The sequence below is a fragment of the Argiope bruennichi genome, chromosome 7 (assembly GCF_947563725.1).
Source record: "Argiope bruennichi chromosome 7, qqArgBrue1.1, whole genome shotgun sequence".
Lineage (NCBI taxonomy): Eukaryota > Metazoa > Arthropoda > Arachnida > Araneae > Araneidae > Argiope > Argiope bruennichi.
The window spans coordinates 119,673,411-119,691,344 of NC_079157.1; the positions used below are offsets into that span (position 1 = coordinate 119,673,411).

At 25.1% G+C, this 17,934-nt stretch overlaps 1 protein-coding gene across 1 annotated transcript; it reads right to left on the reverse strand.

Annotated features, from left to right (window-relative positions):
• Positions 1–1,253: 1,253 nt before the first annotated feature.
• LOC129975780 (galactosylgalactosylxylosylprotein 3-beta-glucuronosyltransferase I-like) lies at positions 1,254–17,911 on the reverse strand. Its single transcript, XM_056088995.1, has 7 exons — positions 17,754–17,911; positions 15,300–15,414; positions 15,007–15,080; positions 12,530–12,715; positions 9,524–9,805; positions 7,332–7,622; positions 1,254–1,460 (listed from the first exon to the last, which is right to left on the reverse strand). Exons 2-7 carry the CDS (start codon positions 15,385–15,387, stop codon positions 1,371–1,373), a joined length of 1,011 nt encoding a protein of 336 aa, XP_055944970.1. The 5' UTR covers positions 15,388–15,414; positions 17,754–17,911; the 3' UTR covers positions 1,254–1,370.
• Between the last annotated feature and the right edge of the window lie 23 nt (positions 17,912–17,934).

A 17,934-nucleotide genomic window follows, 5' to 3' on the forward strand; every position in this document is an offset into this window, starting at 1 on the left:
TGGTTCAACTAATCTTTTTAAAATATTTGATAAAAAAGTTATTGGGTTTTCATTTTGTTTTATAACATAATGAATTGTTGGCAAATAATAAATGGTAGCATTATATATATATATATACATATATAAATATATATATATATATATATATATATATATATATATATATATACATATATAAATTAAATCAATATTAAAGTTTATATACCAATTTACAGATATTTATTCAATAGAGGAAAAATTAAGAGGCTACTATTTCAGCTTTTAAACTGTAAAATAATAAAACTGAACAAAATATTTTAATATTTCTTATCCAGTATATAATTAAATAAGTTTTTTGACAAAACTTTTATTATTCACATGGATTTGTACAAGAATTTTCTCAACTATGAGTAGAAAAAAAAAAGTGTTTTAAAACTGGTTTATTAATTCAGTTAATCAAATCAATGTAAAATTATCGATCTCCTCAATGACATATTAACTTTCAAATTATTCAACCTTTTTATTTTCTTTATTTTGATATTTTTCAAACTTGAGGCTAAACATGCATCAGATTTTAAAAATATGTTTTATTTGATCCTAAAGTTCATTTCTCGAAGTTGAAATATATTAGGTCAAGTAATTACTCGCTAAAAGAACATTAATTTACTTTCACTATTATTATCTTATTCATATTTGGTTTTAAATTCCTTTGTAAGACCTAACAACTTTATTTGTAACTTTGTAATTTAATTTGAATCATTCTACTATTCAGAAACATCTGAACTTGTAGTTCCAGACACAGAATCATTGCTCCACAACTTATTTTGCTGATGCTGTTCCATTTTAAATCAGAAATGAATAAAAATATTATAGCTTCAGCATATATAGTTATTAATTATTTTTGATATTAATATTATCAAATCTTATTTCTAAAATTGTTTTTGAAATAAAAAAAATCACAAAATTAAATTTGTTTGGGAGAATCTTTATATTTATTAACAATACAAATACACACAACAAATATCACATTTATTAACAATAGAAGACATTCACATTACATTATTTTTTAAGAAATGATATGATTGACAGCTCTTAAAATTACTGAGTATATAAATATTTTTTTTAATTTAAGTTATTAAATTTAAATAACAATTTAGATACTTTAAATAAAATACATTTATTTTTTTCAACAAAATAATAGAATCTATATAATTCATATTAAGAATAGATTAAAACATAAGAATGAATAACAATTACTACAAACTAGTGTTTATGCTGTTCTTTGCTATTCTAAGATATTATCAGATCTATTTCACAGCTATATTTACAGAATATGATAATATGTACAAATGTTTATTTACAATATTATCTGTCAATGAGATATTGAAGTATTATACTTCCATATGGAGATTGGATGGTACAGAAAGTTTCCATTCTTGTTTCAATTTCGGATATTCTGTTCTTGTATGCCATACTAATACCTATGAGGGGATTAAAAAATAATAATTTAGTAGACATTTATTTCAGAATCGGAATTTTGTGCAATAAATTTGATATAACAATAAGGAAAAAAAAATTATGAAGCATATACATATTTATATTACTATCTACAATCTAAAAACTTTGATATGCATTAAAAATGTATATTAAATTTATGAAAATGAATATTTTACCAGAAATAAAAAAAAATACAAGAAATAATTTAAAATCTAAATATATTTTTCATAATTGAATGTTTTTCAACTGTTAACTGTTTTAAATCGTTAATTAAACTGCTTTTTTTAAATGAATGGTTTGTGCACTATTAAATAAATATTTTTCATAAACTAATTTTTCTTGAAATATAATTAAAGGCTGTCATCATAATATATGGTCAATGCCATGCTCATTGAAATACAAATATCATTACAAATCAATATGTTCTTTCCTTTTAAATTTTTAATGCATTAATTTGCAATGAATTTAAACATCTTGTTTGAAATTATTATAATATATATATATTCCAAAATTGTATGGATGCAGCAGTGAGATTTACTTGATATGCTGTATTTAAAAAATTTCCCATTTCAGATACATTATGACCATCAAAAACTATCAGAAGTTGCTATAAGAATTGTAAAAGTTGAAATTTTAATTTTAGGGAGAGTAACCTATTAATTAGATTTGTTTTAAATGTTTAGTATGAAATCCAATCATCTAAAGTTTTCTGCTTTCCGAATAAAATTCCTTAAACCATAATTGCTTATTGTAAATATTATGCCAAATTAAATTGCTGATTAAAACTTCAATAAACTATTAAAAGAATCATAATCATTTTCAACTGAATGTGACATTCAAAATGGTGAATTTAAAAAAATAATAGGGTGAAAGAGCAAAATATCCTTGATTCAAAGTTGGCAAAGAAGCAAAATGGCATTCGGCCATATAACTATATAAAATTTTAAAGCAGAACATACATCATTAATTTAACTGATCTGATAAAATTCTGATATTTCAGTTTTTATTAATACAAAAGATTTTTTTTATTTATCTTTGTATTATAATCATTTGTTTCAATTCATTATTTAAGACCAAATTCTGTTATTAAAAATGTTTATTTCAACAATTCTGATAAATAGAAATCTTTATTATTATTTTACATTCAAACTAATACATTGAGGTAATAAGTATTAATAAGTAAACTTTTAAATATTCAGAAATTTTCTAATTTGAAATATGAAGTGCATTTATAGAAAATGTAATCTAAGTTTGCAATTTTTTTTTAATAACACAGTTCTTTGAAAAGCACTTATTTTGTAGAAAAAAATTGATTAACTACATTAAAAAGATAAATTAATATAATTTTTTAAACTATGTTTTATTTTAAGTTATTTCAAAAATAAACAAATGCTATAACAAATTCATAATATAATAATAAATTAAATTCATTTTATGAAGGAATGGATTCTACAATATGAACCATAAATAATTAGGTGTGTGAATATATAAATACACGAACAAAGATAAGATTAAAATTTTTATTTATTACCAATATTTTAAAAGATAATTGAGAGTTTTTAATAATTATTAGATTTATTTTTCATTTCAAGTATACTGATGAAAATTCAATATCATTTATTACCTTTCATATAAAAAGAAATCTAAGTTTTTAAAATTGAATAAACCATGTGAATATGGAAAAAGAAACAGATTTCGAATCCAAAGTAATGCTATATATTTTAAAAAATAAAATGCTTAAATAAAGAAGCATGAGGCAATATGCTAATACAAATTATTGTACTAATCTAAACTAAGAGAAAAATTGGATACTATAGAACACAGCATTTTTGAAATATGATTTTACTCAAATATTATTTGACTAATTAGCCAAACAAAGTAAACTTTCCTAATATCTCACATTTCTTGAAAAGTAATGAGACCTCCAGATCAAAATTTAAATTCAGTTAATATTTTTAAATGAAATAGAAAGAATTCTCTGATTTGGTTTACTTTGAAAAAGGCCCAAGAAATAAAAGCTCACTGCAAACATAATAATTTAGATTTGAAAAAAAATTATTTGGTTAAAATATTTTCAAAAATAAAGATATTCACCCAACTGGATCACCAGCAAAATGACAGTGAGCCATATTAAGAATGTCACTGATACCAAATAGAAGAGTGTAAAGGGAAAAACTCCCCTAAAGGGCATTACTCTGTAATAGTTAATTAGACATCATAAATAACAGGGAAAGCTGTGTTCAACAAGACACTCCATAACTAAATTTAAAATCATCTTATCAAGAGTACGCAAATCCAGAAAAATTAAAAATTTTAATAAACAAATGCACCATTAAAAACTAATGAAGGAAGGACATTTGGTGGAAATGGTATATCTATAATACATTCAGCTCCGAATAATAGTATGCATATAATATCCAATGAATAATATCAAAGATGAAAATAAAGAAGTAAAATGCAATGAAGAAATAAAGTTAGACAAATGGAGCTAGTATGTTTCTTAAATGAAAGTTGCAATGAAATAATCACAAAGATAGAATTATAAAACAGAAGTTATAAATACATCAAAGCTAAAAGCAAGTAATCTAAAATAACAGAATTTTCAAAATAAATATGAACTATAAAACAAGATAGAAATACATTTTCAAACAAAGTTCTGAAAATGAAAATAACTAGTTAAAAAGAAAAAAGATCTGTGTCAATAATATTTGATAATAATGTCTCAGAAAATAATATTTAAAATATATCATGCTATATTTTTGATACATTTTAATAAAGGCATCATTTTAAATATAAATTATTAAAAATTTTAGGAACTCAATATTATTTTTATGTTTATTTCATTTACAAGGGCACCAACTTTTCAAACCTCATAGCTATATTATATGGGAGTTACATATGTACAATAATAATAATAAAAAACAACAACATTGAAATGAAAACCATAGGTGCCCTGATTATTCAATGGTAATTAATTAAAAAACAATTTTGAATAATACAAAACACAGTGCAAACAATGGGAACAGAATATAGTATGCAAAATTGAAGAGTTTTTGTTTCTAACTAAGAATAAAAAAAATTCCAATTACACACGACAAAAGAAGAAAAAAATTGTTTTAAATTTGCGTAAAAATCCTCCCTCCCTCCTCTAACTTCAAATGCAAATCTCACCATGTCTGTCTCTGTGCTGTAACATATAATATATATTATATATATGCTACAATATAGTGTTCATTAAAAAAATCATATAAAATAATTTAATAAATAACATTAAAAAATTAAAAATCCTTTTAAAAAAGAAGGCAAAATGTGTGATGCTCAATAAAACCGATTTAAAGTTACTAAATTGGTATATATATATTTTCTAAGATAAAAAGCAAAGCAATTTTTCCAGAACTTTAATAACATTTTGAATGGCCAAGTTTAGTATTGTTTCAGCCAAAAATCCAAGATTATGATAAGGCTTTTTTAACACAATTTTGTTTCTATATTTTTAACAGTTATCAAGGATATTTTTTAGCATTTGCTCCATTAAAACTTCATAAGATTTTTCAAAAACTTTTAAAGAAATATAATAATAAATTTTATTTCAATAAGAAATGAATTAAAGTGAAAAAAGAAAGGAATAATTAAGATTTTTATAGTTTGTCCATCTTGAAATTATCCCTTTAAATTTGATACATAAATAAATACTCGCATTCTATTAACTTGAAATTTTGATTTCTTATTAAAATGTATTCATTTATTGAATTCTTAAAAAAAGATTCCCTAGTATATTAAGTAAACAGAATTCAGCATAGGAATTTTGCTTCTCTATTTTTAATATCATTGGCAAATATTCCAATTTTGGCATTTTAAATGAATTTTCATCACATTCACATTAAGATTTAAATTTTAGAGGATATTGCAAATTCAAAATGGAATCAATTCTTGTTTACTAAACACATTAAATGAGCAGCAGCAATTTCATTTTGGAATACTTTGCACAGTTTCTGGAGGAAAAAGAAAAAAGTTTAAGGGCAGTGTAAGGTAATATGCAATTAATTGTTAATGATATGCATTATTACTTTCGTCATGCAACAGTTATATAATGTGAATTGGCACCGTATAGAGGGAATGCACAGAAGGAGGAGAGCTAATGAAAAGTTTTTAAATAATGTTATGAATCTGTAATATTAATTCTCTATAAAGTTAGTCTCATAGTAAAAAGGAGAACATTTACAGATATTTTAATATATACTGAATGAAGGAAAAGTCAGTCATTAGGTGAATGGACATGTTAGTAAACATTGGTGACAAAAATGAAGGTTCTAGAGTATACAAAAATTTTAGTGATAATACTAGAGAATTTAATACCCTGTTCTGGAGATTATAGAAAGTGGTAATTGTAGAGAACTTTCTAGTTCACTCTGAATGCTTTGTGGTGTTATGTGCATTTAACAGCAATTTGCTGTTTGTGTTATGTTCTTGATTTCTGAAAATGCTTTCAAGCTTATATTTTCATACTGTTTTGATACCTGTGTTCCTTGTTTTCTGGTAGAATAAAACACCATTTTCTATTATTGTGTTTGTTCGACTTTTCAATGCAATGGATCAATTTTTGCAACAATATAGATTAATTATTTGTGAAGGGAATCATAAAGACCAAGATATGCATAAGTGATTAAATGACAACATCATGATGCTTTGGAGTTTTGCAGTGTGATAAAGTGGTCACGGTCATCTGCATATCATAATTTGGAATAGCAATTATACATTGTAAGTTTAAGGAAAGATTAAAATTAATGAAACTAGGTTAGACAAAACTCCAGTATCATGAAATTTGGTACAATTATTAGGTTAATTGATATAATTAATTGAAAAATAATATTTTGAATATTTATGGGGGAATAGAAAACTTTAATGGAATTATGCTGCATGTGCCTTTTACTATGAGGATTGAATTAACTATTTTAATTAGTTATTTTTGAAAAAATTCAAAAAATTTCATGTGTAGCTTATTGTAGTTATCTAAGGCCGAAACAGAAATAATTTAGAAAGACTTTAATCCACCAGAGTAATGGTGTTAGAGAAATCTTAGTCTTTTTCCAGAGGGAAAATTAGCATAAATATTATCAAATGCAGCCCTAGATCTTTTCCTAGAACTGGGTGCAGCAGGATCATATGCTAGCAGTTGAAATAACTCATTACAAATATGAGGTAATTTTTTAAAAAACTTTAACAAACTCCGAAACAGGTTCAATTTGGAGGTCATCTTGAAGTATTAGAAATTAAATAAATCAATATATTGAGTAAAAAAAAACAGGTTTACCAAATATGACTATTACAAATAAACATAAAATGAAGATTCTTCTGATACACACACACACGTTAAATATGTGAAAAAATACCAGAAAATATCACTCAAGAATTAACTTTTATTTACAGGTAATAAGGATGCTGTATTAACAGATTTTTCCCCTTTTGTTTATAAATATGCCACAACCATTGAATTAATCATTCATTAAGAATTCCTCTCTTAGCAGCTCTTACCTGTGGTTTATTCTTTATAAATTGTATATTCTTTTACTTCCCTATCATTACATTATTTCATTATTAATGAAAGATATTTGCTCAGGTTATAATGGTTAATTAAAAAAAATATACTGATAGGAACTACAAATCTTATATTCTAATGACATGAAAAATGGAGAAGCACATTTTGTTTCTGCTCTAATATTCCTGTCTCAAGAATTATCAAAGAGATTTCTTCCATCCATAATGCAATGATTATAAAATAATAATATGTATTTCAAAAGGGAAAAGAAAATCGACTATATTTCCATAAATAAATAAAAACTAAAGAGAATGTTTACCTTAGTACAATTATCTGCTTTTGGCTCTAATTGGTCAACTCGGATTAGATCTTTCAAAAGTTTGCTTTCTTGGTATCCACGTGGTACTGAAAGACTGAATGCAGCTTCCGGATGATCAAGTATTAATTTTAGATTGACAGCAAAGCCAGCCATGTCAAGCGGAAAAGGACGATCTTTTTTCCACAAGGTATTCCATCCAACCACTTTTCCATTCTTTACAATTGGCTTCTCCACCATTAAACCTCCAACCAATCCAACTGGCCAAACAGAAACAGTTTTGGTATACCGCATCTGTAATATAAAAGTTTTTTACATTACTTTGAAGCACAGAATATTACAATAATTTATTAAAAAAATTATATACATGTAAGGTTTATGTTTGATTTTTAAATATAGTCAAAATGAAAGTAGTAAAATCAGAAAAACAAGGTGAGTATAATTAATTTTATAAATTTTTTATCTAAATTTAAATTATATATAATTTAAATATATATATCATTTATCTCTTGATAAAACAGAAAATAAGTATAATTTGTCCTATATCAGTTCATTTTTTTCTGCTGCAGATAAACAAAACAAATTCAGGAAATTAAAAAAATCAAAGAAAAAAATACTTGGATCATTTTTATCTTAAGCTAACAAGAAATGCTTAAGTAATGCTTTCAAAATAATTGTTAAAAAAGTTAATAGAATTAATGTAGGAATTTCAAATTTCAGTTTCTTAAATTTCTCTAAAGTGACCGTATTTTAAAAATTTCCTAAAATTACATAAATTATATCAGAGGCAAAAAATTAATTTCTTTAAAATGACTATTGCTTTTTTTTCTTTATGAGGGTGCACTTTTTTTTTAATAATCAGAATGCATATGGGAAAAAATCCTCCAAAACAACACAAAATATTGAAAATTTGCTGCCTTAAATTTTAAAATTCAGGTTTTGAGATATAATATGTTCATGTTGTTCATATGTTTGAGATATCAGGTTTTGAAAATTTACAACTGCATGTGTAATAAATTTAATGATAACAAGCACAATAGATTGGTTTTACTACAGACATAAATACTTCCATTTATAAGTATAGATTACAGTTTCTTTATTCTATTTTGTTTTTCAACAAAAGAATACTACTTTTTCTACTTAAAAGAATGAGACTGTGAAAAACTTTTGACTCAGAAGAAACTACGAAAAATCTTTGCATTAAAAAAATGTTGTGAGTATAAAATGTTTAAAAGACCCTGATTTAGCATAATGCTTGACTCAGTAGGACAATATATAATGGAATGCTTGCTTTACTACAGAACTTGATCCGTTCAATTGTAAATTACTAAAACTTGACTATACTTTTTAAGAAATATTCTATGCATAATTATTTGAAATAATATATATCTTAAATAAAATATCCTAAAATTATCAATGAAGTGATAGTTTTTAATATACGAGCTAATATTTTTCAAAATAATTCATCAATCACATTCCATATTTACTTTTATTGAATACTAGCTTATATACTTAGTGTTTCTTGCAATGAAAATATCACATATCAAATTAGCAGCTTATGATTGTTTAGAGTTAATTTATTCAAGAAACTAAAAATATTTTCAATATTAACACTAGGCAGAGTGCAAATGTGTACAAGAATAGAATGCAATTTTTAAGCATATAACATTTTTAATGCTAAAAAGTACATACATCTTCATTTTATTAATATATATATATATATAATTACAGAAGATAAACTCTTTATGTACTATATCAGATGCATCAAACAGCATTGAAATCTTCTGGAATCTCAAAAAAGAAAAAAAAAGCATATAAGCTTATTACCCCATCATACCCCAAAAAATATTAATAGCTTTAAAAAATGATACAAAATTTAATTAAACTTTGTAATAGCAATGTGGCAACAAATAAATGATTTAAAGTATTTATAATATTTCTATCCAATACAAATGGTGGATAAAATGGTTAATGATAAAATAATCTTTTCTAATTATGGAAACATGTTTAATTCATGAAAATTATTCATTTAATTAATTAACAATAAATTAAACCTTTTTTTAATTCTTTATAGTTTCTGTGAGAATAATTTGACAAATTTTCTTTTATTTGTTTGGATTTCTACTATGTACAATTATTTATAAATTTTTCTTCATTATATTAATTTTATTTATAGATTCAAGAACAAATCATACCTCTTCAAAAAGATCTAAATCATATGTATTGTCATCATCTGCAAAATACACAACTCCCTTTTCATCTGGGTGCACATGTTTACGAATCCAGCTGAGACCCAAATTGCGTTGCAATACACCTCTTGGTTTCAGCCAGTTAGGATCCTCCTTTGTCATTTTCATAGCAGGAGGTGTGGGAACATTTAAATGAGTAAATGGCAGACGAGACTTAGATAAAAAGTTTGTGACTAGAGCCGTCTTATTTTCTGCATCTTCTACAACTATCCAATGGATATTTGTAACCTAATGAAAAACAAAGAATTTAATTCTTTTATTGATAAAAAAAAATACAAGCACATAAAAATGAAATAAAAGCAACTGTTTAAAAGACATTAACTGAAAGAAAGAAATTCAACATAAGAAATAACTGACAGAGTTAATTTATTGTCATTAGTAAACAAGACATCTTAATAAGTAAAATATTTTTATTAAATCTTATGTTTTGGTTAATATTCTGTTGAATACAAAGAGAATCAGTTAAGCAATGTAAGATATTTTCCATTTCTGCTTTTCTATAGAACGATTTATGAAAAGCTCCAACCAAGTTGAAAGTTGGATCAGGCAAATCATAATATATCAATTTCTCATATTGTACAAAAATTTACTTGTGCATGTGAGTGATGTTAAAAGAAATCAAAATAGATTCAAACACAGTTTACAAAACCAATCTATTAAGCAATAAATACTTAATTTTATAAAAGAAACAAATCTTTGAATACAATGAATGTTAATGCAGAAAAATCCAATATCATATCACATATGAAGCAAATAAGTTATCAGTTCTCTCATGAAATTGTGATCCTAATGAATTACTTATCTATTTTAACTATCCCATACATTAAATGTAAGCATACATCCATACAAATCCAATCCATTTTCCCTATATTTTAATTAGAATGAATAATGATGGCTCATGTAGCCCACTTTACACAAAACTCTATAACATTTATACATAATACTTCCACTTAAAAAAATTATTTGTTTGGGTGCTCGATCCACACTTAAAGTTTGCCAGAAATTCTTCAAATCATATTGTAAAAATATATAATATTCTTATAAAATGACACTTTTACTAGTTATTGTTAAATTTTATAAAGTTTGTTTGCATTCATTGCAGATCTGTTAAAAGCAACAATACTTATAAAAAAATTTAATGCAGATGTTACTTGTATGAGAATTTAAAGGAAGTTCCTGTTTGAATTCATAATGAATATTCTTATTCTCTCTCTTACACACACACACACACACTCATGCAAAAAAACTTTTTTTTGTCTACTAGCAGATAATACAAGTTTTTCCTAATAATAAAGGAGAATATGTATGTTGTCATTCTACAGCATAGACCATTTGACCTAAAGCTACCAAATTAGGCACGCATATACTTTGGAAGGTGGAAATGAGCAGCTCAGTGCATTTTTTTTTTTGAAATTTTATTTAGAATTTTAATGAATAAAAAATTAAGCATTTGTACATAACTTCAAAACATAAATGCACAAAAATAAATTTATGCAGTTTTAAAATTTATTTAAAAAAATGTCTTTTTATAAGTATCATTTTAATAACTGTGCAAAATTTCCTTGAATTATATAAAAAATTTTAAATAATATTCAACCAATACATTTCACAAATGTATTGAAATGTAAGCTAATTTAATTGTTTCATCAAATATATAATTGGTATTTTTTCCCCATTATTGAAAATTAAGGAAAAAGAATTCTGTTTTATATCTGAGTAATTTATGTAAGAAAGGACAGTGAAGTTATTTTAGTGCCATAAAAATTAAAAGATAGATGGACCATACAGTTAAGTTTTTAATAGCATTATGGAACTGGTTTTCATTAGAAAGGTTCATGTACACTAAGTTCATATATAAAAGATTTAAAATAACAATTTTAATATCTGACATTTTAATATTAATATTAAAACTTTAATTTAATTTAATATTAAAACTAATATTCTCAGTGAATCAACTGGTCACTGAAAGTGACTAATAAGAAATAATGGAACAATGAATGACAAAATAGTTTTAGGACTTATACAAAATATACTAAACAAATATATAATATACAAAATATACTTATACGGAATATACTAACTTATACAAAATATTTTTTTAAAAATGCATTCCTGTTTAGCTGCATGGCAATATATTTGAGCACAGTTCCTTAGAAAATTTATATAAGAAAGATAATGAGTATTATTCAAATGAGTACTATGAAGTAATAAAGTACATAAAGGTATATCAAAAGTCTTCAAATGATTTGAAAATGCTATAGTTCAGCAATCATTCATCAGGGGTAAATAACATACAAATTGATGAAAATTATCAAACTTTGTTTTACTATCCTAAGGGGTCATCTAGGAAACCTTGGAAGGCACAGCAAGTCTCTGCTAACTGATGAGATAATATTGTTCAAGGAAAATATTCATGCTAATTTCAAAGTTACAAGTTACAAAATTGGTTCTTGCCATAATATAAGTGTATAGAGAAGCTTTCATGCTTCAACAGACAGAACACAGCCTGGCAAGTAGTTAGAAGTTAGATGATTCAAAAGTGAAGATCTTTCAAAATGCTGAAATTCTAGTCTATAAGGCTAAAGACTTGGTATTTCAAATCTGGCTATATTATTTTGTGCATGCTTGTGTATTTGGCGAGAATGTAAGAATACATCAAGAATTGTGTTTGAGTACCTGCAATGGGCTCAGAACACGAATCACAGCTGTTATATTAAATGATACTAGCTATGTTCCAAAATTGAAATCAGATCATGGATTGCTAAATGTGTGTAGTTTTTGAAGGAAGAGGAAATAGCATGTTCTTGAATTGAGTTTTATTTCAGATCTATTTCTGCAGACTATATCTATTTTTAAATTTATTAAATATTAAATTATTTTGATCAGATACAATAAATTATGTATTTTGAAGTTTAAAAAGATAAAAAAAAAAGTAGTTAAAATCTGACTTACCAATAGAATAGTATGAGATAGTCTTGTAAGTTCTGCTTTTTGAACAGGTCTTGCATAAGTAGGTGTTATCATAAAAATCTTAGGTTTGCTGCCATAGGCATTTACAGTTTTTTCAAAAATTTTTAAAAGCTTTATACATTGTGGTTCACCTTTCGCTATCTCAAAAACTCTCAGAAGCAAATAATTCTACAAAAATAAAAAGGAAAAAAAGAAAGAAGTAAGAACAAACGATTAACAATAACATCGTTTCACATAATATCAGGTTTACAATAGGATTCTTTAAACTGTGGGAACACAATCATGATTACTCAGAAAATATTATGACCTTAAATTTCTCTCATTGAACCAATATCTTTTAGATTCTTCAACATTTGCAAGCAAATGCTGTTAAAAAAATAATAAAATTTTCTAAAAATTAATTTTAATTGATTTCTTTTTATTCATTATAAATTATCTTATCTGTTGATATTCTGAATTCACTGATGCAAATAAGAGATCCCTAAGTATAAATTTAATTTAATAAATCACCAGCAATTATAACTGCAAGTTTGCCCAATCCAGATTACAAATATTGGATTGCAAATTACCATTAAGACAACAGGCAATCTTGTAATAATGTTTCAAGTGTTCAGAAATAAAAAAGAATAGAATGTTACTTATTAGAAAGTTGAAATTTAGTTTCTTTAAAATTCCTTCCAATATCATAAGGCAAATTATTCACAGCAGCTGCAATTCCATATGCTCTGCTATTTAAGCAATAAACAAATGACAGATGCATTATTAAATTATAATAAATTTTAACTTAGAATATTGTATGTCTATTATCTAAGAAAAAATAATGCTGTGCCACATTATTTGAATTTATCTTAACATAAAAATGATTATTGACTCTCTCCACATCATGCTACGTTGCAAACTTTATAATCGATTATATGCAAGCAATACCCCAATCTAGCCAGAGGCCATATGCGAAAAATTTAACATAAAACAGCATTTTGTATTTCAGTAATTAGGAAGATTTACCTTCCTTCTAGTATTATCATAGAGAGATAAAGCATTTATGTTAATCCACTGCAGTGCAGTGTTCCACTACATGGAACACCTTTTGCTCATTTCTAAAATTGTTAAATTCAACTATAAATGAAAAAATAGGCTTAAGATTTAATTTTAACCTTATTTTTAATAACAGATGACAATTTAAATCAAGCTGATCCATAATTTTTTTAGCTATAACTCATTATGTAAATGCAAGGAATTTTCTTAATTTGTTTATCTAGTATAATTGGAAAAAAAAATTTCAATATTACTTTGTTGGCTATAAATTATTCTATAAATTTTTACTTTTTAATAAACTATAAAATATATATATTATAGCTTATTTTTTTATTTTAAATATAACAGTAAATTTTTTTATTGTGAATTATCTGTACTGAAAATGGAACGGAGAGATCAACTAAGTCTTTCCAAAACACTAAAGATGCTTCAAGCATTGCCGTCCAATAGTGAATCTGAGCATGGCTCCTTGTGGTGCACCTTGGATCAAGCTAAATCTGGTAAACAAGCATAAAATAGTCTTTTTTTTTATTCAAATGCTAGAGATTTTACTTATTCCAATGCTTCACTGCAATGGAACACCCACAAAATCAAAGCGATTAGTACATTCATGAAATTTAACTTGTGCACTCCTATAGACCTAAATAGGTTATTTGAGTTTCTTTTTAAAGTTAAAATTTAAAGGGTAGTATGCTGAAAAAGGATAAATCATATTCACATTTTGTCTAAACTTATTTGCTATTAATCAAACTGTTAAGGCAAGGTTTGGAAAAATGCATGCTTTCTAACACAATACCATTATTTGATATGCTAATTCAATCCCTTAAATACATTAATCAATTCCTTAAAATGACTCTGATTTTAAATGGAAAAGAAAGAGCAATTAATTATGAATCTTAAATCATGATGCAATAAATCACCAATAAATATGCAATTAAAAGATAACTGATAAAAATAAATTCATATTCCTTGCATATAATTTCTAAAATAAGAGTTAGGTTTGTATAACACCACATTTTTAAAGTTGAAATTTAAAAATGTCGAAATTTTTAAGCATGCCAAGTAATTTTAAACAATAGTCATTTGACAAAAAAAAAAAAAAAAAAAAAAATGCCTGAACTGACAGCTAGCACTTAAACTTTGATATTATTGCAAGACAAATAGATTTCACTAAGATGACAAATTTAATATAAGTAAGGTTCATGAACATGGTAGATCTTCAGTGGAGTAGGATCACAAATTTATGATCTTTAAGATTTTAACAAATCCTTAAGTCTCCATTTCTTAGGTCTTTAAAAACAGAGGATGCAAAGTATGGATAAAATTCTCAATATATTAGAACTTAGAAATACAATAATTAGTATGAACATAGATTATGTAAAATATAGTTGATATTTATGAAGTTTTAACACTTATTAACTTACCTGTTCTTTTTGGCACAAAGATTGCACATTTGTAGGAACATACTTGGCAGCATGCCAGCATGTGTTGAAAACAACTGAAATACAATTTAATAGAGGTGCAAGTTGTAAACACATTTAATAACAATATAAACAAAGAAAAAAAAACCTATTTTCTTTGCTTAACAGCAAATTGAAAGCATTTAAAAATTTCATCTCTATGAAATAACTTATGAATTATGTAACTGGTTTTTTACATGCAAAAATAATACAGAATTTTTGATGTCTCATGTTTCTAAATTAATGAAAAAACTTACCAAATTGCATTGTCAGCCAGATTGCTGTTATGGTACAAAAAATAAGTACAAACAGTTGCAATGAAGACATTCTTGAAAAGCGACTCATTCTTTGTTTTCTTTAAACATTCTCTTTCTGAAATTAGGTTAAATCTGGTTCAAAGTAAATACATTATAAATGAAAAATTGTTAGAATAAATTACACAAACAAGACATAGATTGTATATAAACCAATGCATGTCAAGGCATGTGGAACGTCATACAGCATTATATATTTTGAGCACATTCCTTATTAATATATTTCCTGATTACAAATTATACGTATTTGTGGCGCAGTATTCTAAAAATTGCTTTTTTTTTTCTTTCAATTTTGACTTTTTTTCTTGCAACAAATATTGCATTATAACCTTATGCTGTCTTAACATAAATTACTTTATTGCTATCATAACATCTCATAGTCTATCCTTATTTATTATCCAGACACCAGACATGAAACTAAACAAGCAATTTTTAAAAAAAAAAAAACTATTTGCTTTTAGTTCTTATATTTATATCTAATGAATAGAATAATAATTTTTCAGCTAGAAAAGTTAGTATTTGTGGAAGAATAATATTTTCTACAGAAAGCATTCACTAAATCCTTATCATTTTCAATGAGAGTCTTTCAAGTTAATGTAAACAATTAGTTTCACAGAATATCAGAATATAAATAAGTAATTTTTTTATTCAATTTTTGAACCAGGTTGTCTAAAAGAAATATTTATTCATGTCTCAATTCAATGAAATATTCAAAATATGTTTTGCTTTTTCAAGATTTCATGTATGGCAACTTGTACTATGTCAGAAGCTTTATATAAACTATTTTCCTCTCTCCTCTCCTTCTTTTGCATGCTAAACAAAAATTTATCTTAAAATTTAATATTTTAAGATTGAATTCTTTCACTAATAACTTTTTTGTATAATTATAGTTTTGTTAAAATCAAATCACGACTCCCACACAATATTGGCATAAAATACAAATATGTTTGAAAGTTTTGAATTTGTGTATACAAGAAATATGCAAGAATATGATGATACATGTATATGATGTGTAGGCAATACAGTAAAGTGGTTAATGTTAAAAGAAGAAACAGAAAACTTTCAACTATTCCAAAAACATGTTAGCTAAGTTGAAATATGCTAATGATGGAACATAGAAGAATAGAAAATATAATCCTTCAGTATTGCCAATGTTTATCTATTTGAATAAATAAGCTTACAAATATAATAAAAAATAATTCCATTATAATAAGAAAGAGAAATTCAAAGTTAAAAGAACACAAAATAATTTGATGCATATAATTTTGATAGAAAATAATAAAAAATTATTAAAATTTAAATCCTATATTTTTTTTATTTATGCTTTTAAAAATATATCTCCCCAGTACTATATTAAAGTTATTCTGATTTTCAATTCATATGCAAAAACTAAACACTGCTTTTGTAATTCAGTTTCAAATCATGGATGAATGACATCTGATTATAACTTAAATAATACAATAACAATTGTTGGAGTTGCATTACAATGAAAAATACAATGACAAATCATATTTTTTTAAAAATTATGCTGATAATAAGAATTAATTCCATGCAACTGAAAAGAATTTTTTTAAAAAAATTTAAGGTTATGTAAAAATTATTTTTGACCATTAATATTTTTATAATAGACTGATACAAAACATCACAATTTTATTCATTTAAAAAATTACATTTCTAAATAAACTTTCTAAAAATTGCTACAAAGAGTCCAATCCCATCTTCTCAACCATATTTTAGCCAAATTTGAAGATGTATATCTAATAATCTATACAATAAAAACAGGCACACAAATTCACTTTAATTATTAGAGAAGATTGCTCATATGAAATCATCAAAATAAATAATAAATTTTTTTGTCTTCAACCTGCATAAGTTTTAGTTTTCTTTCACATAGAGCTAATTTTGAAGTTGCAAAATACGTTAGCAGTCAAGTATAACTTTATAATGAACATGTCCTTATTGCAAACAAATAAAGTATGCCCTTTTTTATCATGGAAATTGGAAAAACATTCATTTTAAAAACTATTGGCTTGAACAATCATAGTAAACATATATTTATCAAACTTCAGCCACCAGATATTTCGATACATCTTCTGTAAAACAGTGCTAAATTTAATAGGGAAATGAAATTATTTTCATAGTAATTACAGCTTCACAAAAATAGGATAAAAAAGGGGGTTATGAAATTCCCATACGTTAATCTTTGGGAACACGGCCATGGCTTTTGCAACGTATAAAAATTGTCTGCTACGGTACCTGCGATTCCAATGCACTATTGACGGAGAGGTTTTCTCAAGTAATGTAAATTTTAGTGAATAGAATTTGTTCTACACAAAAGTCATTGGCTTTACGAAGAAAATCTTCAAAACAAATTATTCATAATAGAAATATACTCACAAATAGCGACTTTAATTTCAGGAATCAAATAAATGAACGGAACATATAAATATTATCAAGTCATGTAAAAAATATCAGAGCAATGCTCTGTTTCGTTCCCCAGCCGGCTTTCCATAAATGATTACAGATTTGTTTACAAAACTCACCGATAGAAAGCAGAAATAAAAATAGCTGTTGCCAT